We start from the raw sequence: 27976 nt of genomic DNA on the forward strand, positions 1-27976 counted from the left end.
AGCGGGGCTGGGGTTCCAGGGGGAGCGGCCGCCGCCTCAGCTGCCTCCTCGTCGTCCGCCTCGTCTTCGTCTTCGTCATCGTCCTCAGCCTCCTCAGGGCCGGCCCTGCTCCGGGTGGGCCCGGGCTTCGACGCGGCGCTGCAGGTCTCGGCCGCCATCGGCACCAACCTGCGCCGGTTCCGGGCCGTGTTTGGGGAGAGCGGCGGGGGAGGCGGCAGCGGAGAGGTAAGGGGGCGAGGAACCCCCAGGTCCGGGGTCTCGACCCTCTGCGGAGCCCCCTCCCCTCCCCCATCCGGGATTGAGGAGCATCCCAATTCTGGGACCATCTCGGGGTCCCTCACCCGGGGCGAATGGCTCTCCCATCTTGGGACCCCCATGCAGGGCTGCAGACCCCCAGGCGCCCCCACCCCGGGGTTTGGGCCCATCTGGCTGAGGGCGTTTGCCCCCCGCTCTCCTCCCCCTGACCCTTCCCCAAATCCCTTGGCACAGACCCCCTCGCCGGGGTTTCCCATCCCGGGACTGAACCCCTCCTCCCTTTCACAGATTACCTCATCCGAGCAAGATTCCTCCCTCCCTCCCTCCTAGAGACCTGATCCCGCCACATCCCCGCCTCCCTCTCTGGGCAGATGTGTTACTCCTAGGGCAGTTTTCCTCTCGGGCATCTCTCGGGTGATGGCCTCATCCAGGGCCACGTTCTCCTAGCCCTTGGGGATCGATGTCCCTTTCAGCACCTTGCTTTCGAAAACCCGATGAACCCTCGCCCCATCCCCGGGCTCGGTCCCTATACTGCCAGCCACTCCCCCTTCCTTCACCTCCACCCTCTACCCCCACCCCAAGCAGACAGATCCTCCCCCATTCCTCCCTACCCCACCAGGGAAAATCTCTCCTCTGCACCTTTCCTGATCTCACCTCCTTTCCCTCTGAAGATAACGGTGATTCCTCATACAGCAGTCTCTTCCCCCCGCCCCCCCACCTCGTCTTACAGGGCTACAGTTTCTAGCCTATTGGTAGCCGGGAATTACTCTACCTTCACTCCACCCTTTCCCTCCTTTAGAATGAAGGATTAGTGGCATCTTGGAGGGGAAAATAGTCCACTGTCCCCTAGGCTTAGAGAAGAGCAGCTTTCCACCACTCCCCCTGGAGAGGAGGCAGGCTTTCCCTCCAGCTCTGGGGAAGGGGGCCCCTGTGAGGGGAGGTGTTTGTGGGGGGACTGGGGCAGCATCCTCCCAGGGGAAGCAGCTGCTCTCCTACCCCACCCACTGCGCCTGAGAGCACGCAGTCTCCAACCCGAGCTCCCTCCCGCCCTTCTCTTCTCGTCATTTCATTATTGATCCACCTTTTCCTAGGCCAATCCTGGGGCTTGGAAGGGGTGGGGGAAGCCAGGTTGGGGTGAGGAGGTAGATAAGGGACAGTTATACTTTAGTGTGGTGGCGGTGGTTGCTTTGGGATGGGAGAAAGAGGAGGACTGTGAAGCAAAGTTATCCCTTAGAAAGGACTTGGGGTTCTCTCCGATTCTTTTAAGGAGACCCAAGGTGGATGAAGGGTCAGAGCGTTGCCCCTTCCCCATTAGTACTGGGGCAATAACGGAGTTGCTTCTGTAAACATTTTTCAGTCCCCTTCAGCAAAAAGGAAAGTTGCCCAGGGAAGGGAAGTTGAGTTCAGGTTCAGCCAGTGGCGTTGCGCATTTGTTTTCCATTGGATGCAGGAGGGGGGAGTTTCAATTGTAGAGGGGGGAGAATGGCATGGGGGATGCTAGGAGGAGGAAGAGCAGCTGCTAGGGGCTGAAGCGAAGGGGGGTAGGGGGTTGCTGCTCTGGAGTGCTCTTGATTGAAACAGAAAGGGAAAGATAACAACCAGCCGTTTCCTGCGTGCTCTGCCGTTGGTGCACACAAAATATCCTGGGCAAACCCCTTGTCCCCTATTGTGCCCCGCACCCCTTTAGATTTACGGAAAGATCCTGGGAAGAAGGGGAGGGAGGAGATCCCAAGGACCCCGGCCCCTCCTTTCGAGGAGCTGGCATTTTTTGGTTGTTAGTCTTCCTGCCTCCTTTTTTTTAATCGTTTCTAAGGCAGCCTGATCAGGAGACTGACAACAACCCGCCTTCTGACAGAGCAAGGAGGACATGATGGGGGCGTGTTCCTTGCTATGTAGCTAGCTGCAGCGTCCCCTTTCCCTGCCTCTCTCTGCGCTATCTCCACCTCCTTTTCCCAGCCTTCAGAAGGCAGCTGCAGTCAGCAGGGTTGTTTGAGACTATTTATTGGTTGCTGTAGATTATTATTTTTTTTTGAAAGGCCAATTCTGTATTTTTTAAGCTAACAACACAGATCCCATGTAGTTGGAGAACCAAAGGCCACATACATGACAAAAAGACTGAACCGTTCAGGTTACTTGCATGGAGTTGGTGCTTAAATGTGAGTTGATTTTGCTTTTTTAAAAGATACAGCAGCAAAAAAAAAAAAAAAAAAAAAATTTCATTTATTTTCAAAATTGAGACTTGCCTGGTTATATGTAGCATTTTAGCGCCGTGTATATTTGAGTTTAATAAGAAAGTCTCTGTTAGGAGAAGTTAGTCCATTTTAAGGGGATCCTGAGAAGCATTTCTTCTTGTTCAGTATGCTTATTTATTTTGTACTGAAGGACCAAATGTTATCACATATTCAAAAGCAAAGTTTTATGTTGACAGCTTCCAATCATAGTTTTTCAAGAGACTGGTTAGAAAGAGAGCCACCTGGATTCAGGGACCTAATGTCTGGGCACCAGAATATTTTATCTGTTGGTCTTTGACAAATCACTTTTAAAGTTTTAATCGGGCTAAACGTTTTCTTACCTACTGGCATTATGAGATAATTGTAAACTAGTGTTTTATTTTGCTTAACACTAGTACATAGTGTAAAGCCTGTCAAGGAATTGCAGTTACTTCAAATTGGATCATATTTATAAGGGGTTTTTGTCTTTAAAACTTTTTCCTGAACAGTAGTTGCTGCTTCGTTATGAGAAGAGTAGTTGACTCCTTACATTTTACTTGAGTATTTTTTCTGACTTGGACTTGAATGAGCTGTGTTCCAAGGGTAGGCTTTTTATGTGGTGTTTGAGGCAATCCAGTGTGAGTTGATGGTATGCATTGAGTAGCGGTAAACCTCTGACCTGGTAGTTTTCATTGTAGAAGCCAAGCATATATATATATATATATATTTTAACATAGCCTTACTAATCAACGATAAAGTTCCAAAAGGGAAGTTTAGGTTCACCCTGGGCTGACATGGAATTCTAAAGATTGCTTCTCAGAACTCACTCATGGCTCTATATCAAGTCTTATCTGGATTCATGAAGAAATGGTTATATGATCCAAAATGATTCTAACCTCTTTAAACTCTGGTTTGCCTTCAGTGAATAATGACTATAACTTGCCTCTAACAACACCTGTGTTAATACTTCTAAAACTAGGTAACAGAACTTCCAGATGACTTTGTTGTTTGAACTCCCTTAGCCATAGGAGACTTGTCCTTCACTGCTGCTGGTTCCTGACTTCCTTTGTATGACAGTTAGGAAGTAGAATTGAGGTTCTGTTTTATTGAGCACTGTAAGAAATCAGAGGTCCATTTTTTTTCTTTCCCCTTCCCTCTGTACTGTCAGTATCCCATTTTTCTAAGGATTGTCTCAGGTAATGTTCATGTTACTGTACTTTGCCATCTAAATAAACATAGTACAGCAGCACCCTTTCTGTTGACTAGAAGTTAGGCTGTTGTAATAATAAACCCCTGAAACAGTATATTTATCAGTAACTAGTCTTTGTTTATTAATGTCATAATCCGGTTACCTTCCCTACTACTTCACAAAATATTAAAAGCAAAATTTCCATCTTGATCATAACATAACAAACTTTAATTAGATACAAATTGAAACTGAGTTACAGCATTGGTGTGTATTTGTTTTCACTTGAAATTGCAGTTTAGTTCATGTGAACTGAGACAGGCTTTTGGATTGGACCTGAAAAGATAGTACTCCTGCAGCTGAAAGGTAGTAGGAGAGTGTTTGTGATTTTTTTTTTTTTTTTGATGTTTACTGATCACGTATGTACCAAGAGTGGGAGCTGCTGCTTCATTGCCTTCACAGCTAATCCTAAGATTGGCAAAAGGTAAATGAAGGAGGGAACACAAGTACAGTGGAGTGCACTAAGCCTCTGAGTAGAAGTCAGTGGATGTGGGCTCTCATCTCCGTTACTGAACAGTTACGAGACCCTGGGCAAATTCACTTTTAACCTTAAATTTCTGATCTGTAAAATGAAAAGTTTGGACTAAATAGCTCATGAATCTGTTCTGTGTCAATATTATGATTCCTTTCTATTGTATTAAATTTTGGGTCAGATCAGAATTTCTTATTCTGAGTTCAAGAGTCAGAGTCAAGTGAGACAATTTGGTAATTTTTGTTTATTTTTGAGTCAGGGTCTCACTATGTTGCCCAGGTGCGTCCTGAACTCCTGATCCTCCTGCCTCAGCCTCCTGAGTAGCTGGGATTCTGTTTGGTAATTTTTTTTTTTTTTTTTTTTTTTGAGACAGAGTCTCACTCTGTTGCCCAGGCTGGAGTGCAGTGGCGCAATCTCAGCAGGTTCACGCCGCAGGTTCACGCCATTCTCCTGCCTCAGCCTCCTGAGTAGCTGGGACTACAGGCACCCGCCACCGTGCCCGGCTAATTTTTTGTAGTTTTAGTAGAGACGGGGTTTCACTGTGTTAGCCAGGATGGTCTCGATCTCCTGACGTCGTGATCCGCCCGCCCCGGCCTCCCAAAGTGCTGGGATTACAGGCGTGAGCCACCGCGCCCGGCTGGTAATTTTTAATATCAGATCATACCTTTGCCCGTATAACTGGCATTATTATTAGGAGGAGAAATTTCAACTTGGAAATTTTTCATTGTGTGGAAAAAACATAAGGACTTTGGTGAAGTTGACCAGTTTCATTTATAAGAAAAATGAGGATAAAGTTTTTACACATAGTTCTGAGAACCTACAGAATCCCAGGCATTATCTGGTGTTTAGAGGCCCTTTTGTTTGGCTAAATGTGTTTTCATTGTTGTGAATGCCAGACTATCCAAAAGAGAAGTTATTTTCAGTCTAGGTGGTGTATTCCTTTAGGTGTGTGAATTTTGAATGAAAAGAAAAATTCAGGCCGGGCGCGGTGGCTCAAGCCTGTAATCCCAGCACTTTGGGAGGCCGAGACGGGCGGATCACGAGGTCCCGAGATCGAGACTATCCTGGCTAACACGGTGAAACCCCATCTCTACTAAAAAATACAAAAAGCTAGCCGGGCGAAGTGGCTGGCGCCTGAGTCCCAGCTACTCGGGAGGCTGAGGCAGGAGAATGGCGTAAACCCGGGAGGCGGAGCTTGCAGTGAGCTGAGATCTGGCCACTGCACTCCAGTCCGGGCGACAGAGCGAGACTCCGTCTCAAAAAAAAAAAAAAAAAATTCAATACATCAATGTATTTATAAACTGAAGTGATAGTACCTACTTCATAGGAAGTAGTTATTAATATATTCTGAAATGGTTTATACTGAGCATTAGAAATTCAGTCTTGAGAACTTTTCTTCCTCTGTGACTGAAAACCAGATGACATGTCCCCATCTTTCACTTCCATTTAATTATCTTAAGGCACATACTCCTGGAGGAAATCATCATTCACACAACAGTGATCTATCGTCTTATTGGAAGTTGAGAGAAACTATTCCCATCTTGACTTAATTCTCATTTCTTTGTTCACCTTGGAGCTATCCTTCCGTAGGGCAGCTGTGCAGACTCTATACCAATTGCCTCCCTTACCCTGTGGCTGGAGGGGGTGGCAACAGTGCTTTGCTTGCTCAGAGGCATAACAGACTGCAGTGCCTCTCTCTTTTGGAAACTCGCTGTGTTTTAATTGTAGGTCTCCTAATTAAGATCTCTTTGTGCCTGCCCACATTCCACTAGCGTTGGCACAGAACTTCAGCTTCCTTCTAGCACTTAACTGAAGGCCTTCAGTTGGGCCTTTTGTGAATATCTTGTCTCTTTCCATTCTTCCTCTGCCAAGGTGGAGGGCCCAATGGCATAGACCTTTGAGAAGGGGGAAGCTTTGTGACTATCACTACTTTGGGAGGAATTTACTCAAGGATTGCTGGGATGGGACCTTCCTTTGTTTGCATATGTTATTTTCAGGGATTAAGAAAGGTTAAATTACTAATGAGTCTGGCATGACATACCTACATTTTAATCAGATTCTTAACCCTGTAGGCACTAGTAGGAAAGAGGATGCCACAGAGTTCACTGTTACAAAGTATTTCCTTGGATCTTATCTAGACTGGTTTATGAAGCTTGATGACTAAAATATTGTCATGGAGTAAATCTCAGACTTGTGATTTTTGTGGACTCCGAGGTTGTTTCAGATGAAATTATTGATTGCTCCTAGATTGTATCAGCTTTGAGACACACAGACTGAATTAAAGTTAGCTTTGAGATCTGAATTAACTTTTGATTAGAAAGACTTTAGGAGGTTCTGGAAATTGTTGAGTTAATTAAGAATACCCTTGTAGGCTCCAGTATTTCTTGAGAAGTTCAGGAATTGTCTAGGCTTCTAGAGTATTTTCAGAATAAGATAAAATAGCTTTTCTGGAAAAAGTAGTTTGACTTTAGTTTCCAGGACCTTCCTATTCAAAATACAGTATGTTCTTTACTAGATCTACATGTGGCATGCTAGAGAAAATGCTACCTTTTATTAAGAAAAAGGAATCTTAAATCCTTTACCTGGACCCAGATGGCTTCATTGATCACATCAGTATGAGGTTACGCAGACAAAGGGCTATTTTTGTTGTTGTTGTTGTTGTCATTTCATTGGTTGTTGAAGAAGGCCTGGAAGAAGGAAGTACAGGATCTTTTATGGCATGCATTAAATAAAGCTGGAGGCCTGCACTCTTATACCTGAGTGGGTGGTTTTATGGCCTAATTCTCTAATTGCTGGCATTTATGACAGTGTGGATGCTACTGGCCCTGTGGCTGAGGTAGATTATGCTGGGAATAGGGAGAAAAAAGGGGTCCTTTTGTTAGCCTTTTCATTTTCCCCTTCAATAAAGTCTCTGAGAAAGCCCCGAGGAAATACAGAGACACTTGGACTGAGGGAATGATTTCCCATAAAATGGTTCTTTATGTTTTTAAAATGATGAGCTGCTTTTCTTGACCTATCCAAAGAAATCCATACCACCACTGTTAAATATTTCAATGAGTTTTTTACCTTGTCAGGTTACACACCAGGGGAAGCCAACCATGAGACTGTAGCTGCTGCCAGACATTTGCTTCTAAAGACTTAAGACATTTGAAAGAAGAATTTTGTTATGTGATTTGTAATTGTTGTGGATGATATAAATCCCCTTGAAGGATTAGTCTGAAACTTCTAAGAGGCCAAGCTTGGTTTAACTGTCAGATGTTGAATTGAACGTATTGCCCTAATGAGTTTTAGTTTTAAGGAAACAACAAAGATATGAGTTAGTTGGCAGTTTTCTGTGCAGTGTATGAAAATTCCCCTTCCCTTGAAATGAGTAGTTGTTTTTCTATTTGACAAATAGACTGAAGGGATTTCCCCAGATATCTTACCTTTAATTATTGCTACAGCAGTACCCTGTGAGGTACCATTGGGTAGCATCTGTCCAGTGTCATCTATTTCAGGAGATGGAGTTTTTCCATATATAGTATTTTGTCCGTTTTCTTGCATTTCTGGTTTTGTGTTTTGTTGGAATGTTTGGGTGTAGATGTTTTGATGTCTTTCAGCAACAAAAGCTATGAATCTTCCTAACATACTGTTTTAGAGAGATCCACTTGTATTATCTATGCTTTGCTGAAACATCATTGTTTCATTCTCATTTTACAGCATCAGTGTAATGGTAGCTTTCTGTCTTGAATTAGAGTGATATTACTCGTGAGAAGTGTTTTTAGAGAAAAGTTTTTTCTTTAGGCTCTCCTTTATACTATCTCAGTTCTAAAAACTAGGGAGAAGTTAATTGTTATCTCTAATAAATATCCTACACCTAGAGAAATATTTACACCTGCCCATATTCAACCTCTGCCCATCCATGAGGACTGACCACTTTTTAGATCAAACACAAACATTGTCCCTAGATTATTGCCTTTAATTATAAGCAGTAAAACCTTGTGGATAACATCTCTTTAAGCTTAGCTAATGAGGAAATCCTTTTGTAATCTCTTTGGCTAGGATTTTTTATTTGTGCATATTTAAATGCCTTTACAGAAGAAAGGGAGAATCTCATAATCTAATCTGTACTGGTGTGAGATAGTATAGCACAGTAATTAAGAGTCGTTAAGACCATGGGCTCTGGATTTAAACTGCCTGAGTTCAAATCTAAGCTCAGCCATCTTGAAAAAGTTTTTTTTTGTGTTTTGTTCAGTTTGTTTGCGACAGGGTATTGCTCTGTTGCCTAGGTTATAGTGTAATGGCACAAACATTTCATTTCAGCCTCAACCTCCAGGGCTCAAGCAATCCTCTTGTCTCAGCCTCCTAAGTAGCTGGGACTGCAGGCATGCGCCACCACACTCAGCTAATTGTTTTATTTGTTGTAGAGATGGGGGGGTCTCACCATGTTGCCCAGGTTGGTCTTGAACTCCTGGCCTCAAGTGGTCCCCCCACCTCAGCCTCCCAAAGTGTTGGGATTACAAATGTGAGGCACTGCACCCAACCAGAAAAGTTTTTGGACCTCTCCATGCCTCCATTTCTTCATTTGTAAGTCAGGGGTACTCATGCTTCATAGCCTTATTATGAGGCTTAAGCGAGATCATGCATGTAATGTAAGCACTTAGCACTTTGCCTGGCACATAGGAAGCCCTAATTATTAGAACCAAGAGATTGAAAGGAAAGCAGGGTTATAATCTTTTTTTTTCATCAAAATAACTGGTTTTTATTACATTGAGTTATACCTGTATATGTATGCATACATACACCTGTTTGAGTGCTATAATCTTAGAATGTTCTTGATATTAGTTTGAGTGTCAAGTTCTTCTATAAGCTAGGTAGAACCAAACCGAAGGCCAGCCACCTATCTTGGTAACAACATTAGTGTCCAACTAAAACATATTAGAGATAAGGCAAAAAAGAAGAAAGAGAACAAGATGGTAAATAGGCAGGTAAGATACCAAGGAACACAGTGCCTCCATGAGTTGCTCATTATCAGGCCAAGGCAGCTATAATGGGATTACTACCTGTTGTCTCTATAACTAGTGTTCCTGATCTTTTTATGAGGAGAGCACTTGGTGGTTCCTTACAACAGCTCTGAGGCTCTTCAGGGTACTTCGGCTCCAGGTTCAGATCCATTAGTCTATACTTGGTGACATTTGTTCTTAAGTGTCAACTTGAGGAGAATGAGTGCTGGTCTACAGAGATCAATGCAAGTAACCATTTAATTATAGAAGAAATGCTGAATTGTAGGTTGCAATTTCTGAGGGTTGGAACTTGAACAGAATGGTCAAAAGCAGATTAGAGTTTAAGGGTAACTAGTTAAGAGTAGTGTGTTTAAGGAGGAAAAGTACAGTTTTGGGCTGGGCGCAGTGGCTCACGCCTGTAATCCCAACACTTTGGGAGGCCAAGGCGGGAAGATTGCCTGAGGTCAGGAGTTTGAGACCAGCCTGGCTAACATGGTGAAACCCTGTCTCTACTAAAAATACAAAAATTAGCTGGGCGTTATGGCCGGCACCTGTACTCCCAGCTACTCGGGAGGCTGAGGCAGGAGAATCGCTTGAACCTGGGAGGTGGAAGTTGCAGTAAGCCAAGATTGTGCCACTGCACTCCAGCCTGGGCAACAGAGCAAGATTCCGTCTCCCAGAAAAAAAGAAAAGTACAGTTTTGCCGTACTCTCTTTAAAAAAAGATTTGCAGGCCGGGTGGGGTGGCTCAGTCCTGTAATCCCAACACTTTGGAAGGCTGGTCAGGAGTTTGAGACCAGCCTGGCCAACATGGTGAAACCCTGTCTCTACTTAAAATACAAAAATTAGCTAGGTGTGGTGGTGTGCGCACCTGCAATCCCAGCTACTTGGGAAGCTGAGGCACGAGAATCACTTTAACCCAGGAGGCAGAGGTTGCAGTGAGCCAAGATCATACCACTGCATTCCAGCCTGGAGAACAGAGTGAGACTCTGTCTCGAAAGAAAGAAAAGAAAAGATTTGCTAATGTACTCAATACACCATCAGAAACCATCAATACACCTCAGAAACTGAGGCACAGACAAGTTAAGTAATTTTCTTTAAGTTATATGGCTAGTAAGTGGCACAGCTAGAATTGAAATCTGAACCTACATCTGCTTGAAAGTTGATTCTTGCTCTCTACACTGTGCTATCTTTAAGTCCTTTCTCTTCCCACTCCCATCCAATCAATTTCTGAGTCTTGTCCATTATATTATTGTAGTGTTTCTTTCCTCTGTCCTTGCTGTTCTGTTCCTGCTGTTCTAGTTTAAATTTCCTTTACTTTTGGATAGTTTATTGTGGTAATCTTCTCATTGGTCTTCCCACCTGTCTTTTCACCCTGCACAGTGCTACACAATGTAATGGTTTTCTTAAATACAGATCTGATTATGTCACTTTATTCCTAAAATCCTTTGGCTTCTCACTGAATATAAAATTTAAGATTCTCAGCCCTGTATGATCTTGCTAGCCTGTATTTCTAAATTTTGAACCGTGTCTCCTGAATGTACATTGTTACTGCTTCAACCACATTGGACTACTGAACTATTAGGTATTCTCCACAGTCTTTGTTTATCTGCCTTTGTACCTTTGCTAAAGCCTCTCCTTTCCCTTAAAGTCTTTCCCATTTTGACCTGTCTTGGGCTTATTATTCATCTCCCATGGTTCAACTCAGATCCCCAGATCCTAACTCTTCCATGTTTTCACAGATTGTACTGCTAGTTGAAACTCAACTTCTTTCTTGTTTTCTTTTTGTGTTTTGTACATTACCCTTAAAGAATTTAACCCAGTATACCTTATGTTGTGATACTTTTGAAATGTGTCTTTGTCCCATTAGATAGTGACTCCCTTAAGACATGGGCCATTTTTAAGTCATCATTTATGTTTTATGTTTTTTATAATGGTGACTTTTTATATAGTATTTGTTGAATTGAAAATCTGATCTACATATAACTTTTAGGAATACTTTGCTAGGACACATTACATAAACTAGGAGAACTTAAGACTACGAACAGAATATTTGGACTAATCATTAAGAAATACTAATTTAAGTATGGCAAAGGAAACCATAGTAGCCATGATGGGACATTTTTGTAAAGGTACTGATTGGGTTTTGAAAGTGATGTTAAGGTATCCTGATGGAATGGCATTATCTTTTATGTAGATAATACTTAGCACTGATCATCCCCTTACTTGAGTGTTGTTTCCATTTCTAGGTTCCTCAACTTAAAAGGGATGAGGAGACCTTGGAGACGGTTCTGAGGAGACTCAAAAGATGATTATATGATTGGAAGTCAGTCCTATGAGGAAAGGTTGAGAGAATGAAAGGTTAAGAGGCAACTTAATAACTCTTCAAAAAACATGAATGGATCCATTATTAGGAATGGTAACCAGTGGTTTCCCAGCTCCACTGACAGCAGAATAAGAGAAAATAGGTTTAAACTGAAATAAGGGGTAGTTGTGTAAAGAACGTGTTGATAATGATGGTTGTCATTATAGTCATGATAAAAAGGTTGCCAAAATAATTTTATTATCTTCTCTGGAAGTGTATTTTAAAAGTACAGTCCTGCCTATATATGTATAAAATGACCTCTCAAGCTACCTTTTCCTTCTGTGAATCAGTAAATAAATTCTTACTCAGCTCCTCGAAGCAATAATTACTTTTCAGTAGGAAGCTTCCAGAGAAATTTCTTTATGAAGTAATGGTTTTTGTAGTGGCTTTATAGGAGAATAAAAATTTTGTAAGTGGAGCTAAGAGAGAAATCTTAAACATCAAGAGAAACCAAAGAAAACAGGAGGTGTGATATCAATATAGGAAACAAATAAGTATTTGTAGCTTTTATGTTCATTTTCAGTTGTCATTTAAAGAGGTATGGTTCAGAATAGCTCTTGTTAAGGCTGTCACTGCTTGTGGATACATTATAACAAATGCTTATAAATCATTTCCAAACTAATATAAGTTTGCTTCGTGTTAGTATTATAAAAGCCTCTGACCCTTGGCTTTTGAGGCTGTGTAGAGGGCTTGCATCACTCAGAGTGAAACCTTTTTAGATATGTTGGGTTGCAGAAAGCATTTCCTGTACAGTCAGAATGAAAACTTGAATTGGGATTATTCATGTAGATTACCAAAAGTCTAGGCAGAGCTGATATTACCACCAGCCAGTTTTCCTACTAACTCTTAACTCCAAAACCTTCATTGGGTTATTGAAGCTTTAGGACTTTTGAATTTCCTGCTGGAATTGTGTATGAATTCCTTCTTTCAAGTGAACTGATACTAGATTTAAGATTAGTTGTATATTTAAGTATTTTTTAAGTTGCATATAATAAATGGTCTCTACTTTTAACTAATCTCATAAAATGCCTGTAGTTCATAGGTGAAGCTGGATTGTTGCAGGAATTCTGCAATTGTTGGCAAAGTGAAGGGCAGTTTGACTCCTTAATTATAAAGTTGGATGTCATTTGAGAAACTCTAGGAATTGGAAGTAGAACAAATTCATACTTTCCCTATAACTTTTAATTGCTTGTCATACATTCAGTAAACAAGAGATATAAAATTCAAAAAACTGCTTGTATAAATTCAGAAAATGGGATTATAAAAGCAAAGACAATTTCTCTTATGATTCTTTGTTCTACTTGAGAGATTCAAGTGTTGGAGTAATAAAAAATACCAGGGACTTTCTTTTTTTTAATAGGTTAATGCCACCTAATGTGGGCTTCTCAGAATGTGATGGCAAACTTCCAAATATGATGTGGTAGCCAGAAGAGACCAACTGGTTTTACAAAATATTAAGAACACAAAATTTCCCAACTCATATATTTGAATATTCCTAAAAAATAATAAGTCAAAATTGTGTTGTTGGGCTGGGCACAGTGGCTCACAAGTGTAATACCAGCACTGTGGGAGGCTGAGGTGGGAGGATTGCTTAAGGCCAAGAGTTCAAGACTAGCCCGGGCAACTTGATAAGACCTGATCTCTACAAAATAAAAATTTTAAATTTAAAAAATTAAAAAAAAAAACAAAAACAGCCACGCACGGTGGCCTGCGCCTTATAGTCCCAGCTACTTGGGAAGCTATGATGGGAGGATTGCTTGAGCCCAACGGGTTGAGGCTGCAGTGAGCCATGATCATGACACTGCACTCCAGCCTGGGCAACAGAGTGAGACTCCGTCTCAAAAAAAAAAAAAAAAACAAGAAAAAATTGTATTGGCCGACTTGGAGGCTTCGGTGTTATTTTGCCAAGAAGAATGTTCATTTTTGTCATCTAATTTTACACTCCCCCTTCAGCAGACTGACTTTACGGAGAGATAACCCTGTTTACCTTTAGAAGGAAGGAAGTTGTGGATTCCTCAGTGTTACTCTCGTTACTGTTGGTCATTCAACAGCCCATCTTCCCAGAAGGAAAGATGTAACATGACTTTTGCACCAGGATAAGAACAACAAACGGAAGAAAAAAACTGAGTTTTATAGTAGAAGTTTGTAGTTGAAGGAGAATGTAGCTCAAAATGAAGTTAACCACTTAAACTTGTCATATGGGGGATCAAAATTTCTTATAATAAAAAGAACCATATCTGAAAATAAAGTTGGTGTTTGTTTAATTTTTCTAGCCTATTCAAATCAATCTGGTCATTTATGGTACTTTCCTATTAGAGAAAAATAAACCCTGTGATTGTGATGTTTAACTTAATTTTCTACAGTGAATCAGTTAAGTGGGCTTATTTTTTCTGCTTTAGCAAGTAGATACATCAGTTCAGACTTGGAACCTGAGGAGTCTGGGAATACACATTTCTTGAGTTTTTTTAATAAAGATTCTGCAGAATAATTTGGGGCATTGCCAGGAATCAGAATAGTTTACTATCTGAAGTAGTGCATTTATTTTGCTGTTTTTTGTTTTTTTTTTTAAGACAAATAAGCTACTTTATGACTACCTCTTCTTCTGAAGCAGGATGGGTGGAGTTCACCTGTTTCATTTGCTTTGCTGTTTTCAGCATCTTTGCTGCTTGTTCTTGTTGACATGGAGTGGGGATGACGGGTAGTACCTATTTCTCTAGTTACAAAGTGAGTAGCATTTGTGTTTCTTAGGTGACAGTTGCTAGGTAGAATTGAATTAAATATTTGAAAACTAGACTTCATTCTTGTGTGTGTGAAATTTTTACCTTCTGTTGTTATTGAAGAACAGAGAATTATTGTCTTGGCGCTCTTTAATCCTAAGTGACCTTTTTGTGTTAACATTTCTCAATATCAGGCAGAGATCATATTTAAACAGTTTAAATCTCTTCCTATCTGTTATGCATTCAAATAATCATTGTTCTCTTGATGCACCAATAACCAGAGAGAATCTGCCCTTGTTCCTACCCCTGACAATCTGTTCATAAGAGAATATGATGTCAGTTCATTAACAGCATACATTTCTTGACTGGTGGAATTTCATTAACCATTTTGGCTTAAGAAGTTTGCCCCTTGATGTCTGTGTATTTGACTATGCTTGGGTATATTATACTTTTCTTACTGATTGAGCAGCATTATTTTTATATTCTGCTTTTGGAAATTATTTACAAGTATCACTGCATTTTTTTCTACTGCAAATAATGAAAAAGTACCTGCAAAGAGGCACATCTTCCTAAAAATGGCCATCATAAATATTGCATTACAAAGTAAGAAATACAAATTGAAAAATCTAATTCATCTTTCAAAGAACATCTTTTGTATTCTAGGCAGATGACCAGCTATTGGGGCTCTACCACTGGAGATGTCCCTTCCCTCATGGCACTTGCTATCTAATTCTTTTTTTTTTTTTTTAAGAGACAGGTTTTTGCTCTTCCACTCAGGCTGGAATGCAGTGGCACAAACACAGCTCACTGCAGCCTCAAACTCCTAAGCTCAAGGGATCCTCCTTCCTCAGCCTCCTGAGTAGCTGGGACCATAGGCTCACAACACCATGCCTGACTAATTTTTAATTTTCTTTTCTTTTCTTTTCTTTTTTGAGACAAAGTCTTGCCCTGTCACCCAGGCTGGAGTGCGGTGGTGCAAGTTCAGCTCACTGCAACCTCCACCTCCTGGACTCAAGTGATTCTCTTGCCTAAGCCTCCTGAGTAGCCAGGACTACAGGCGTGTGCCACCACACCTGGCTAATTTTTTGTGTTTTTAGTAGAGACAGGGTTTCACCATGTTAGCTAGGCTTGTTCTCGAACTCCTGACCTCAGGTGATCCACCCACCTTGGCCTCCCAAAGTGAATTTTTTTTTTTTTTTTTTGTAGAAATGGGGGTCTCACCATCTTGTGTAGCTGGTCTCAAACTCCCAGGCTCAAATAGTCATCCTGCCTTGACCTCTCCAAGTACTGGGATTATCGGTGTGACCCACCATGCCTAGCCTCTCATTCTTTTAATGAGCTCAGCTTAAAATATAGCAGGAATATAAGTATTCACATTTTTATTTTAATACTTTGCAAGATACTTTGGAAATTGATAATATGAAGGTTGAAGCTTTCAGAACTAATGTTAACAGAATTGTCATTGGAAGCAATTCACCTATTCTTCATTTACGGATTTAGTGGTTCTTGAGTCAGTTGTCTTATACCAAGAATGTAATATGTGAATCAGGAGGGGTTTTTTGTTTGTTTGCTTTTTGTTTTTTTAAGAGATGAAGTCTCACTATGTTACCTGCGCTGGAGGGCAGTGGCTGTTCACAGGCATAATCATCATGTATTAAAGCCTTGAACTCCTGGGCTTAAGCGATTCTACTCCTTCAGCCTCCCAAGTAGCTGAGACTACAGGTGCACACAACTATGTCTGGCTCTGAATCAGGAGATTTTAAATGTTCTCAAAGTATGTAATAGCTTTTTCAGCCAGGCATGGTGGCTCATGCCTGTAATGCCAACACTTTGGGAGGTCGAAGAGGAAGGACTACATGAGCTCAGGAGTTCAAGACAGTCTGAACAACATAGTGAGACCCCTTCTCTATAAGAGAATAAGAATAACCAGGCATTGTGGTGAGCACTGTAGTCCCAGCTCCTCTGGAGGCTGAGATGGAAGGATCACTTAAGCCCAGGAATTGGAGGCTGCAGTGAGGTATGATCATACCACTGCACTCCAGCCTGGGCGACAGAATAAGATGCTGTCTCAAAGAACAAAACAACTTTTTTCCGTCCTGTTAAAATGGAATTTAGATGTGACTACATACTCTGCTGCCTTCTACAATCAAAGAAGTGCCGCCTTCTTTTTTTTTCTTTTTTTTGAGATGGAGTCTCACTCTGTCGCCCAGGCTGGAGTCCATTGGCGCCATCTTAGCTCACTGCAACCTCCGCCTCCTGGGTTCAAGCGATTCTTCTGCCTTAGCCTCCTGAATAGCTGGGATTACAGGCACACGCCACCACGCCCTGCTAATTTTTGTATTTTTAGTAGAGACAGTATTTCCCCATATTGGCCAGGCTGGTCTCGAACTCCTGACCTCGTAATCTGCCCACCTCGGCCTCCCAAAGTGCTGGGATTACAGGTGTGAGCCACCGTGCCTGGCTGAAGTGCCCCTTTCTATCTAAGGCCAACCTCTCCATTTGAGCTCTGCATTCCATCCTCTCTCATCTAGTCAGGGTTATACCTGCAGTTATCTCTTCTCTCCTGCTGTGTAGGCAATTTCTCTCTCACAACTAGATTGAGCCCATCACCATATAAAACTATCTGCTTTAATATAATCCTTCTTTAAAAAAACGCTTGACCCCACGTCCACCTCTAGCTACTACCTGATTCTTTTCTCCCTTTTCACAACAAAACTCCTTGAATGTGCTGTGTGTAATTGCTGTTTCTACTTTCTCACCTTTCCTTCTCTCCCCAACTACTCCAGTTGGGCTTTTATCCCCATGATGCCTCTGAAGTAGCTCTTACCAAGGTCCTCAAGGAGCTCTATTTTACCAGATTGAATAGATAATTCTCAGTCCTCATCTTGTTAAACCCTTTGGCAGCATTTGAACCAGCTGACCACTCCCTTCTTGGATTTTTTTTTTTTTTTAACATTGTACTCACCTGTTTTTCTTCTTAACTCATTGGCTGTTAATTTTCAGTATTCTGCATGGCTCCCTCCTCTGCTTAACTCTTCCTGAATGTCTGAGATTCCCAGGAGTCTACTTTTCACTGCCTTCTCTGTCTACACACTCTTCCTAGGTCATCTCATCCAGGCCTCATCTAGACGCTGAGAACTAAGAAACCTTTTGCTCTAACACTAATGACTTCTCAGAGTTCCAGGCTTGTATAGCCTGCTGCCAATTTGATATTTCCATTTGGCTAATATTTACTGTGTGTTTATTGTGGGCCAGGCTATATTCTGAGCACTTCACATGAATTATCTCACCTAACTTTCATGACCGTTGTCTGAAGTATCACTACTATTCCCATTTCATAGGCAAGGAAACACATATACATTGAAGCACTTGGATGCCTAATAGGTATCTCATACTTACCATATCTAAAAAGTCTTGACTTTCTCCCTCAAACCTTTTCCATTCCCAGTCTCTTCGTTTCTTAATTATTCCACCAAAAATCCAGTTGCTTAGGCCTAAGATGTAAGAGTTATCGTCAATTTCTCTGTTTTATTCACATCCCACATCTATCCCATCAGCAAATTCTGTCTGCATTACATCCAAAATCAGCTCTAAATTCAACTACCTCTCAACAACTTCGCTACCAAAACCTGAGAGTCTCCCATTATAGTCGCTTGGTTGGACTTGCTTGTGTTACTGCCTCACTAAAGTTTGTTCCTCACATAGCAACAGTAAACTCCGGTATCAAATCCTATTCCTTCACTTTAAACCCCTCTGTGTCTCCCCACACTGCTAGGGTAAATCCAGATTCCTTACTATGGCCAACAAAGCCACACGTAATCTGGCCTCTGGTCAAGCCTACTTCTCGAGCACTGTCTCTTCTCATTCTCATCCATTCTGCTGTGCAGCCACACTCGCCTTTTTCTGTCTGTCAGGCATGCTGTGCCTGTTGCTGTCTTGCGGCCTTTGCACTTGCTCTCAGGCTAGAACACTACTCCACCAAGGTCTTTATATGTCTGACTTTTTCTCATTTAGGTCTAACCAGGTTTGGCAAGTTTTTTTCTGCAAAGGGCCAGATGACCTCTGTTGAAACTACTCGACTCTTGTTGTTGTAGTGCAAAAGCAACCATAGGCAGTACAGATGCTCCCCAACTTACGATGGGGCTACATCCTGAAAAACCCATAAATCAAAATTGTCATAAGTCAAAGATACATTTAATACACTTATAAGCTCATCGTAAAGTCAATTGTAAGTCAAACCATTGTAAGTCAGGGACCGTCTGTCCATCAACAATTGAGGCCGGGCGCGGTGGCTCAAGCCTATAATCCCAGCACTTTGGGAGGCCGAGACGGGCGGATCACGAGGTCAGGAGATCGAGACCATCCTGGCGAACACGGTGAAACCCCGTCTCTACTAAAAAATACAAAAAAACTAGCCGGGCGAGGTGGCGGGCGCCTGTAATCCAAGCCACTTGGGAGGCTGAGGCAGGAGAATGGCGTGAACCCGGGAGGCGGAGCTTGCAGTGAGCTGAGATCCGGCCACTGCACTCCAGCCTGGGCGACAGAGCAAGACTCCGTCTCAAAAAAAAAAAAAAAAAAAAAAAATTGAACCTGGCCATGTTCCAATACAATTTTATTTATGAACACTGAAATTTGAATTTCATATAGTTTTCATATACACAAAATATTCTTTTGACTTTAAAAAAATGACTAAAAGTTTTTTAAAATTTTAGTTTGCAGAACAAACAACAGGCGGTGGGCCAAATTTAGCCCGTGGCTCATGGATTTCCAGTCTTTGGTAAACCATTACCTTAGAGAAGCCTTTCCTGACCACCCTAGTGAACATAACCCCACAACTAACCCCTCCCCACCCCCTACTCCTGTCAATTCTTATTGTCCTAATGTCTTTTTTCTTCTTAGAGATGGGGTTTCACCCTGTCACCCAGATTGGAGTGCGGTGGCTCAGTCAGTTTACTGCAGCCTCAAACTCTTGGGCTCACGTGAACCTCCTGCCTCAGCCTACCTGGTAGCTAGGATTACAGGCGAGAGCCACTATGCCCAGCCCCTAGTGTCTTTTATTTATTTGTTGTATGTTTTATTTTCTGTCTCTCCATTAGATTGTAGCTTCATGGGGCAGGAATTTTGTTCTTTACATGTATCTTGAGAGTCAAACAGTACCTGGCAATACTCAGTAAATACTTATTGAATGGTTGAATGACAGTCATATTTGAATTATGCCTGTAGCCTGCTATCTGGTCCCCCTTTTTTTAAGTCTTTCTTACTCTAGTTCATTATATATACCATTTCCAGAATAAACTTTACAGTTAATGCCTTCTCTACATTTGAGAACCAATGGTAGCAGTTTGTGTTCATTGCATTCACTTTGACCATACCATACTAGAATTAACAAGGTTCTGACATTTCATTTGTCTTATATCTTGGCCCTACTGTGGCTACCCCTTTTGAGCCTAATCAGTTTTTACCAATCCTCCAATCCTTGCATCTGATTTTCTTCCCACCTCTCCATCCCTTATTATTATTATTTTTTTTCTTTTTGTTTTGAGACAGGGTCTCGCTCTGTTATCCAGGCTGGAGTTCACTGGTGCAGTCATGGCTCACTGCAACCTTGACCTCCTGGGCTCTGGTGATCCTCCCATCTCAGCCTTCCGAGTAGTTGAGACTATAGGCACAAGCCACCATACCCAGCTAATTTTTGTATTTTTTTGTAGAGATGGGGTTTCACATTGTTGCCCAGGCTGGTCTTGAACTGCTGGCTCAAGCAAGCTGCCTGCCTCAGCCTCCCAAAGTGCTGGGATTATAGGCATGAGCCAGTGTGCCCAGCCCTGGCTGCATTTTTAATACATTTTTAATTATTTTGTAGATATGTCATCTCCCTGTGTTGCCAGGCTGATCTCAAACTCCTGGAATATCCCCCTGCCTCAGGCTCCCAAAGTGCTAGGATTATAGATGTGAGCCACTGCACCTGGCCTCTCCCTATTACTGTTAATCAGCCATTGCTCATTACCTTCATGATCTATTTCCTTCAGAGCTGCATTCTTTAAAACTTTTAGAGCCATGCATAGTGGCTAATGCCTGTAATCCTAGCACTTTGGGAGGATTGCTTGAGCTCAGGAGTTCCAGACCAGCCTGTGCAACATAGTGAGACCTCGTCTCTACTAAAAATAAAAAAAAAGAACCTTTTTTTTTGAGACAGAGTCTTGCACTGTCCTCTGGGCTGGAGTACAATGGCATGACCTCGGTTCACTGCAACCTCCGCCTCCCGGGCTTAAGCGATTCTCTTGCCTCAGCCTCCCAAGTAGCTGGGATTACAAGCACCCGCCACCATGCTCAGCTAATTTTTTGTGTTTTTAGTAGAGATGGGGTTTCACTATGTTGGCCAGGCTGGTCTCAATCTCCTGACCTCACGATCCACCCGCCTTGGCCTCCCAGAGTGCTGGGATTACAGATATGAGCCACCGTGCCCGGCATGCCTGTATGTTTCTAAGTATATAGGTATTCCTCAGAGCTCTGCCATCTACCCTCCTTTTCTCTCAGTACTAGATTCTTTCCCTGGGTGATTGAATTCATACAGTTTCAGCATTCATATATTCATTGAGTCAGATGTGTCTTCTTCAGATCATTATACCCTTTAGACAACGTGGATAAACATTTCAAATTCAGACGTCTAAAATGATCTCTCTTCCCACTCCTTTAAACTTGTCTCCTTTCTGTGTTCCCAGTCTTGGTAAATACCACCATAAACCTAATCAACCTAAGCCAGACATCCACAAGTGTTTTATTGATTCTTTGCACTCCCTTAAACCTTTATATCAAAGTCTTGTCATTTTGCTTCCTATTGTCTATAGGATCTGTCCTTTTCCCCTCAATCCCTGTGGCCACTACCGTCATTTTATAACTGTTCTTCCTGCCTCTACTTCTCCACTGCTGTCATAGCTTTTGGCAGCAAAAATCCAAATTTAATCATGCTTCTCTCCTACCTGAGTCACTAATAGGCTATAGCCTTCAGGATGAGGTCTACACTTCCTCAAAGATAAACTTCAAACTCATGAAGGAATATAAGACCTTTCATGATACACCTCCTGCCTTTTATTTTTATTTATTTTATTTTATTTTATTTTTTGAGACAGTCTCGCTGTGTCACCCAGGCTGGAGTACAGTGGCACAATCTTGGCTCACTGCAGCCTCTGCCTCCTGGGTTCAAGCGATTCTCTGCCTCAGCTTCCTGAGTGGCTGGGACTACAGGCTCCCACCACCATGCCCAACTAATTCTTTTTGTATTTTTTTAGTAGAGACGGGGTTTCACCATGTTGGCCAGGCTGGTCTCAAACTCCTAACCTCATGATCCGCCCACCTTGGCCTTCCAAAGTGCTGAGATTACAGGCGTGGGCACCACTCCTGGCCGCCGTTTTTCCCCCTCAATATCTTCTGCCCCTTTCCCATATCAGCTAAGGCCTCAGTCATATGGAGCTGTTTTTAATTTCACTCCATACCACATTCTTTTGTGCTTCTGTGCCTTTGTATGTGTTACTCTCTCTGCTTGCAGTACACTCCTCCCCCACCCCCCACCAGCTTTATCATCCTTCGAAAGATTAAGTTTTCATCCTCTCTGCAATGGCTTTCCCGATCCTTTCTCCCTGACTGGGTTAATTGTCTTTCTGCTGTGCTCCTCTAGCAGTGTCTTCCTCTAGCATAGCAGGCAACATACTATATTTCATTAATTTACTCATCTGTTTTTCAGACTAGCAGGTCCTTAAAGATAGAAGCTGTCCTTTATCTCTGTTTTCATACCGTAGCCTAGTAATGGCCGATATATATTTTAATGAGTGAGTGAATGAATGAATTGGTACAGTCTGTCCTCCCAACCTGAGGGCATTCTCCCTATGCATTTTTTTTAGATGCTTTAAAATTTATTTTATTTTGTTTTATTTTTGAGATAGGGTCTCACTGTGTCACCTAGCCTGGAGTGCAGTGCCTCAATCACAGTTCACTGCAACCTGTATGTTCTGGACTTAAGTGATTCTCCCACCATAACCTCCCAAGTAGCTGGGACTACAGGCATCCACCATCACACCTAGTTAATTTTTTCTATTTTTTGTAGAGAGAGGGTTTCACTATGTTGGTCTAGAACTAGGCTGGTCTAGAACTCCCAGGCTCAAGCCATCCTCCCTCCTCCACCTCCCATTGTTATGATTTCAGGTGTGAGCCACCTCGTCCTTTCCCTATGCATTCTTTTTTTTTTTTTTTTTTTTTTTTCTTGAGGCCGAGTCTCGCTCTGTCGCCCAGGCTGGAGTGCAGTGGTGGGATCTCGGCTCACTACAAGCTCCGCCTCCCAGGTTCACGCCATTCTCCTGCCTCAGCCTCCCGAGTAGCTGGGACTACAGGCGCCCACCAGCTCGTCCGGCTAGTTTTTTGTATTTTTTAGTAGAGACGGGGTTTCACTGTGTTAGCCAGGATGGTTTCGATCTCCTGACCTCGTGATCCGCCCATCTCGGCCTCCCAAAGTGCTGGGATTACAGGCTTGAGCCACCGCGCCCGGCCTCCCTATGCATTCTTAAAAGTAAGAATCATATTATGTAATTCTTTAAAGTCCTTCAGTAATTTCTACTATAGTACTATTACCACAGTAGGTATTTAATGTTTTTAAAATGAGTTTATTGAATTTCTTTTATTTTCATTTTAGAAACATTTATTGGGTGCCAAATTTGTGCTAGATATTAGCAATACAAAAATGAATAGGGAAACTGTTTGTATCCTCAGAGTACACACTCTAAAGAAGACAAATGTGTGAACACATTTTTAAAAATTCCTTCTGCTAATACGAGTAATTATGTGAGCATGTCTTTAAAGTGCGACATTAAGACCTTGGTATTTTAAAGCTCGTAGCAGTAGCCACAAGGGGAAAATGTGCCAGCTGAAGTTATAGCTACCTGGAATAAATTCCCAAAGGGGAAGTGATATTTTTAAACTTGTCGCTGCCAAGATGCACAATTTGCCTCCTGGATATTTCTTCAACTTTAGTTGTTTAGTTATAATTTTGTTAGTTCTCCTGTGGGCTCCTCGTTTGATTGAATGATATATAATGATACCAAAAACTAGAAGCCTTCAAAACAAAGTATTTCAAAAAACAAGTGCATCAGGAGTGATTTTGATACTGTCTGTGGTGTTGATGTTATTTTCAGTTGATTCATTGAAATTAATTTTGCAATTGAAGGAATTTGATTTTTCAAACTCTTTTTTTCTTTTTTTTTTCTTTGAGACAGAGTCTTGCTCTGTTACCCAGGCTGGAGTGCAGTGCACGATCTCAGCTCACTGCAGCCTCTGCCCCCTGGGTTCAAGTGATTCTTGTGCATCAGCCACCCAAGAAGCTGGGATTAAAGGCATGCACCACTACGCCCACCAAATTTTTTATTTCAGTAGAGACAGGGTTTCACCATGTTGGCCAGGCTGATCCTGAACTCTGGCCTCAAGTGATCCATCCACCTCAGCCTCCCAAAGTGCTGGGATTACAGGTGTAAGCCACCATGCTAGGCCCTGATTTTTCATAAGACTAAAAATTTTGGAGACAGAAGAATGCTAAGACACAGCTGCTAAAGGCATGTTTGAGATGCCTACCACTTAGTTAAGTGCTGTGAAGTACCTAGGAGTCTCTTGCTAGAAAAGGAACGTGAGGATATGAGCAAAGTCATCCTAGGGTGTATTCATCTGAGGCCAGGAGTACTGGAGCTTATTCAGTAGAAGAATTCTCAAAGTAGCTCTGGAGCCTCCATCTTAGCCTGGTAGGTAAAGAACTCTAGGCGAGTGATTTTTGCTCTGACTATGGTATATTGAAAATAATTTTTTTTTTTTTTTTGAGATGGAGTTGCTCCGTTGCCCAGGCTGGAGTACAGTGGCGTGAGTTACTGGCTTACTGCAACCTCTACCTGACCCCCGACAACCCCCCGCCCTGAGTTCAAGCATTCTACCTCAGCCTCCTGAGTAGCTGGGATTACAGGCAGGCACTACCATGCCTGGCTAATTTTTGTATTTTTAGTAGAGACAGGGTTTCACCATGTCTCTGGTCATGCCAGGATGGTCTCAAACTCCCGACCTCAAGTGATCTGCCTGCCTTGGCCTCCCAAAGTGCTGGGATTATAGGCGTGAGCTATCGCACCTGGCCCAATTGGGAAGAATTTAAGGGAGGAACTAAAAGCTATGCATTTTAGTTGGGGGTAGGGAAGAAAACATTGCAGTTTATCAGTTGAAATTTTATCAGATCAGTGATATTACTAGAAACTGTGTCACATCTAATTACTACAAATAATTTAGGTCTTGATTGCCTAAACTCTAATTTCTAGCTCTGGAGTGCCTAGTTATGATACTGCGGAATGGAGATATACATTGCCATCCTTTGAAAGAATTTTGAAATTTGAATATTTCTCCATGAACCATATATTAATATAGGAGGAAGAATGAGCTAATTTTTTTTTTTTTTTTTTTTTGATAGGGACCTGCTCTGTCACCCAGGCTGGAGTGCAGTGGCATGATCTCAGCCCACTTCAACCTCTGTCCCCGAGGCTCAAGGATCCTCCTATCTCAGCCTCCCTAGTAGCTGGACCACAGGCATGCACCACCACACCCAGCTATTTTTTTGTATTTTTAGTGGAGATGGGGGGGTCTCACCATGTTGCCCAGCCTGGTCTCGAACTCCCTGAGCTCAAGCAATCCACCTGCCTTGGCCTCACAAAATTCTGGGTTTATAGTCATGAGACACCACACCCAGCCTTCAAGATTTAAGCAAAATTTTTTATTCCAGAATATGAATTACATACTATTTTATCCTTCAGTAACATTGTTTTTTTAGAGACAGGATCTGGCTATGTTGCTCAGGCTGGAGTGCGGTGGATTTACAGGTGCAACAATAGGGCACCACAGCCTTGAACTCCTGGTCTCCAGTGATCCTTCTGTTTCAGCCTCCCAAATAGTTGGGACTACAGGAGCATACCACCATACCCAGCTATTCTTTAGTGACATTTTAATGCGACTGAATTTTAAAAGGAAGACTGAAATTGCACACTGTCTGTCTGCCTTAGATACTTCTTGGGAGCAGGAATCATGTCTTATTCAATGTTGTATCTGGAACATATAGCCGTAGGGCAAGTGTATAAATGTTTTTTGAATGAACAAATGAATTAAATATTGCTTTGCTTGAAAAGTTGTCTTAGTAGTACATAATTTCTTGAAACACAGAATTTCATGTATTTTTAAAATATACCTTATGTTTTATACACAAACATTATGTATAATACTTATTTGGGGTTCACTTAGGTTCTCTTGTGAGAGAAATATTCTTGTTGCTTCGTCACTCACAAAAATAACTGGCCACTAAAGAACTGGCTGGGCGCGGTGGCTCAAGCCTGTAGTCCCAGCACTTTGGGAGGCCGAGATGCCGAGATGGGTGGATCACGAGGTCAGGAGATCGAGACCATCCTGGCTAACAGGGTGAAACCCCGTCTCTACTAAAAAAAAAATACAAAAAACTAGCCGGGCGAGGTGGCGGGCGCCTGTAGTCCCAGCCGCTGGGGAGGCTGAGGCAGGAGAATGGCGTAAACCTGGGAGGCGGAGCTTGCAGTGAGCTGAGATCCGGCCACTGCACTCCAGCCCGGGCGACAGAACGTGACTCCGTCTCAAAAAAAAAAAAAAAAAATTAAAATTTTGTCACTAAAATAAATTCCTGAATATTAAGATATTTATGAGTAAGCTGAATCTAGTGGTAAAGGTATGCTTGGAAGCTCTCAAAAACTGGTTACCCTAGAGTGGAGATGAAGGGGTCAGAAAGAAATTCTACATGTTTATTATTTCTACAATTGATTTGACTTAGGAAGTGACATTACACAGTGTAATTTGCTGTCTTAATCACTGGAAACTAAATATGATTTAACAGTATTTTACAGTGCTCTACTTGGCAAGGGTATTTTTCTGTCTTTGCTGGTAAGAAGATGAAATCTTGGTGATCTAGTCTCCAAGGACATCAGTGTCAGCAAGGTTTAGGTTTTGTGGCTACACTGTCTTGGAATGCTGCACTCATCAGAGTAGGCCATGTTGAAAGGAAAAGTATGTGTGATGAATGGTTACCTGGGCCCAGTTCCCAGGAATCCTTAGTCATGTATAGCATGATGTCTCCTGTACCCTCTCTCTTCAGGGCTTTCCAGGCTTATGATGCCACGATGCCAAATGTGGATTTAACTGCAGCTTCTTTTGTCTTTTTTATACACATATTACCTTAGTCTTTTGATTTCTAGGTAAGTTTAAATCCTTGGGAAGCCAACACTCTTGCCTTGTTTCCAAGCTCCAGGGACCCCATGTGCTTAAGGTGGGTGATGGAGCAAGATGAGAAACCTGTTGCTGATGATAGTGCAGTGTGTGCAACAAGGAGGACATTTTTGCAGCACCCTCTTTATTTATTTATTTATTTTTGAGACGGAGTTTCGCTTTGTCACTCAGGCTGGAGTGCAGTGGCATAAGCTCTTGGCTCGCTGCAACCTGTGCCTCCCAGGTTCAAGTAATTCTCGTGCCTCAGCCTCCCAAGTAGCTGGGACTACAGGCACGTGCCACAACACCTGGATAATTTTTTATTTTTTGTAGAGACAGAGTTTCGGAGTTTCGCCGTGCTGGCCAGGCTGATCTCGAACTCCTGGCCTCAGGTGACCCGCCCACCTCTACCTTCCAAAGTGCTGGGATTACAGGTGTGAACCACCGTGCCCAGCTGCAGCACCTTCTTTAGCCTTCTTTCCCAGTGCTTTCTCAACTTGGCTTTACTTAGTTTTTTTGTTTGGTTTGGTTTGGTTTGGTTTTTTAGGGCTCTTACATAGGCTTGGAAGTTCAAAGTTAGAAGACTGGAGCTCTTTAACATAACAATGACGGCTTTTGGTTTTGGCTAAGCTGTCTGGATTATTTAAACAATGGTTACTTTTTAAAGCGTGCTTCACGAAATCAATCAATATTTCAAGTGCAAAGAAAGTTCTTGGGTAAAAGTATAGTTCATTTTGACTACTTATTTTTATTTATTTATTTTTTGAGACGGCGACTCGCTCTGTCGCTCAGGCTGGAGTGCAGTGGCGCGATCTCGGCTCACTGCAAGCTCCGCCTCCCGGGTTCACGCCATTTTCCTGCCTCAGCCTCCTGAGTAGCTGGGACTACGGGCGGCCGCCATCACGCCTGGCTAATTTTTTTGTATTTTTTAGTAGAGACAGGGTTTCGTGGTGTTAGCCAGGATGTTCTTGATCTCCTAACCCCCTGATCCTCCCGCCTTGGCCTCCCAAAGTGCTGGGATTACAGACGTGAGCCACCGCGCATGGCCTGAACTCTTATTTTTTAATTTACTTATTCCAGCTACAAGACAGAAGGAAAACGAATTAAGGCTTCCTGTCATTTTGGAAAGTACTTAGAAACTTTAAATATTGACAGTTAAACTGCCTGACAGCTCAGTGGAACTCTTGTTTTGAAACACATTGCAGTTAGGATTATATAGTTACAGTTTGTTAAAAGTTTGAAATATAAAAAAATGACTCATTAGGTTGTTAATAATGAACCTAGCAGTGTGTATCTCTTACATTTATCTTTATTTCTTTTTTTTGTTTTGTTTTTTGAGACGGAGTCTCGCTCTGTCGCCCAGGCTGAAGTGCAGTGGCCGGATTTCAGCTCACTGCAAGCTCCGCCTCCCGGGTTCACGCCATTCTCCTGCCTCAGCCTCC

At 42.4% G+C, this 27976-nt stretch overlaps 1 protein-coding gene across 1 annotated transcript in view; it reads left to right on the top strand.

The window, feature by feature from the left end:
- KMT2A (lysine (K)-specific methyltransferase 2A) overlaps positions 1 to 27976 on the top strand; it is a 95412-nt gene that overhangs the window by 2341 nt on the left and 65095 nt on the right. The window contains exons 4-5 of the mRNA XM_011927037.1: positions 3 to 225; positions 2313 to 2411. Of these exons, the coding sequence (XP_011782427.1) occupies positions 3 to 225; positions 2313 to 2411 (322 nt within the window). The remainder of the gene's footprint in view (positions 1 to 2; positions 226 to 2312; positions 2412 to 27976) is intronic.

The sequence above is a fragment of the Colobus angolensis genome, unplaced genomic scaffold, assembly GCF_000951035.1.
Source record: "Colobus angolensis palliatus isolate OR3802 unplaced genomic scaffold, Cang.pa_1.0 Scaffold7, whole genome shotgun sequence".
In the NCBI taxonomy this organism is placed as follows: Eukaryota; Metazoa; Chordata; class Mammalia; order Primates; family Cercopithecidae; genus Colobus; species Colobus angolensis.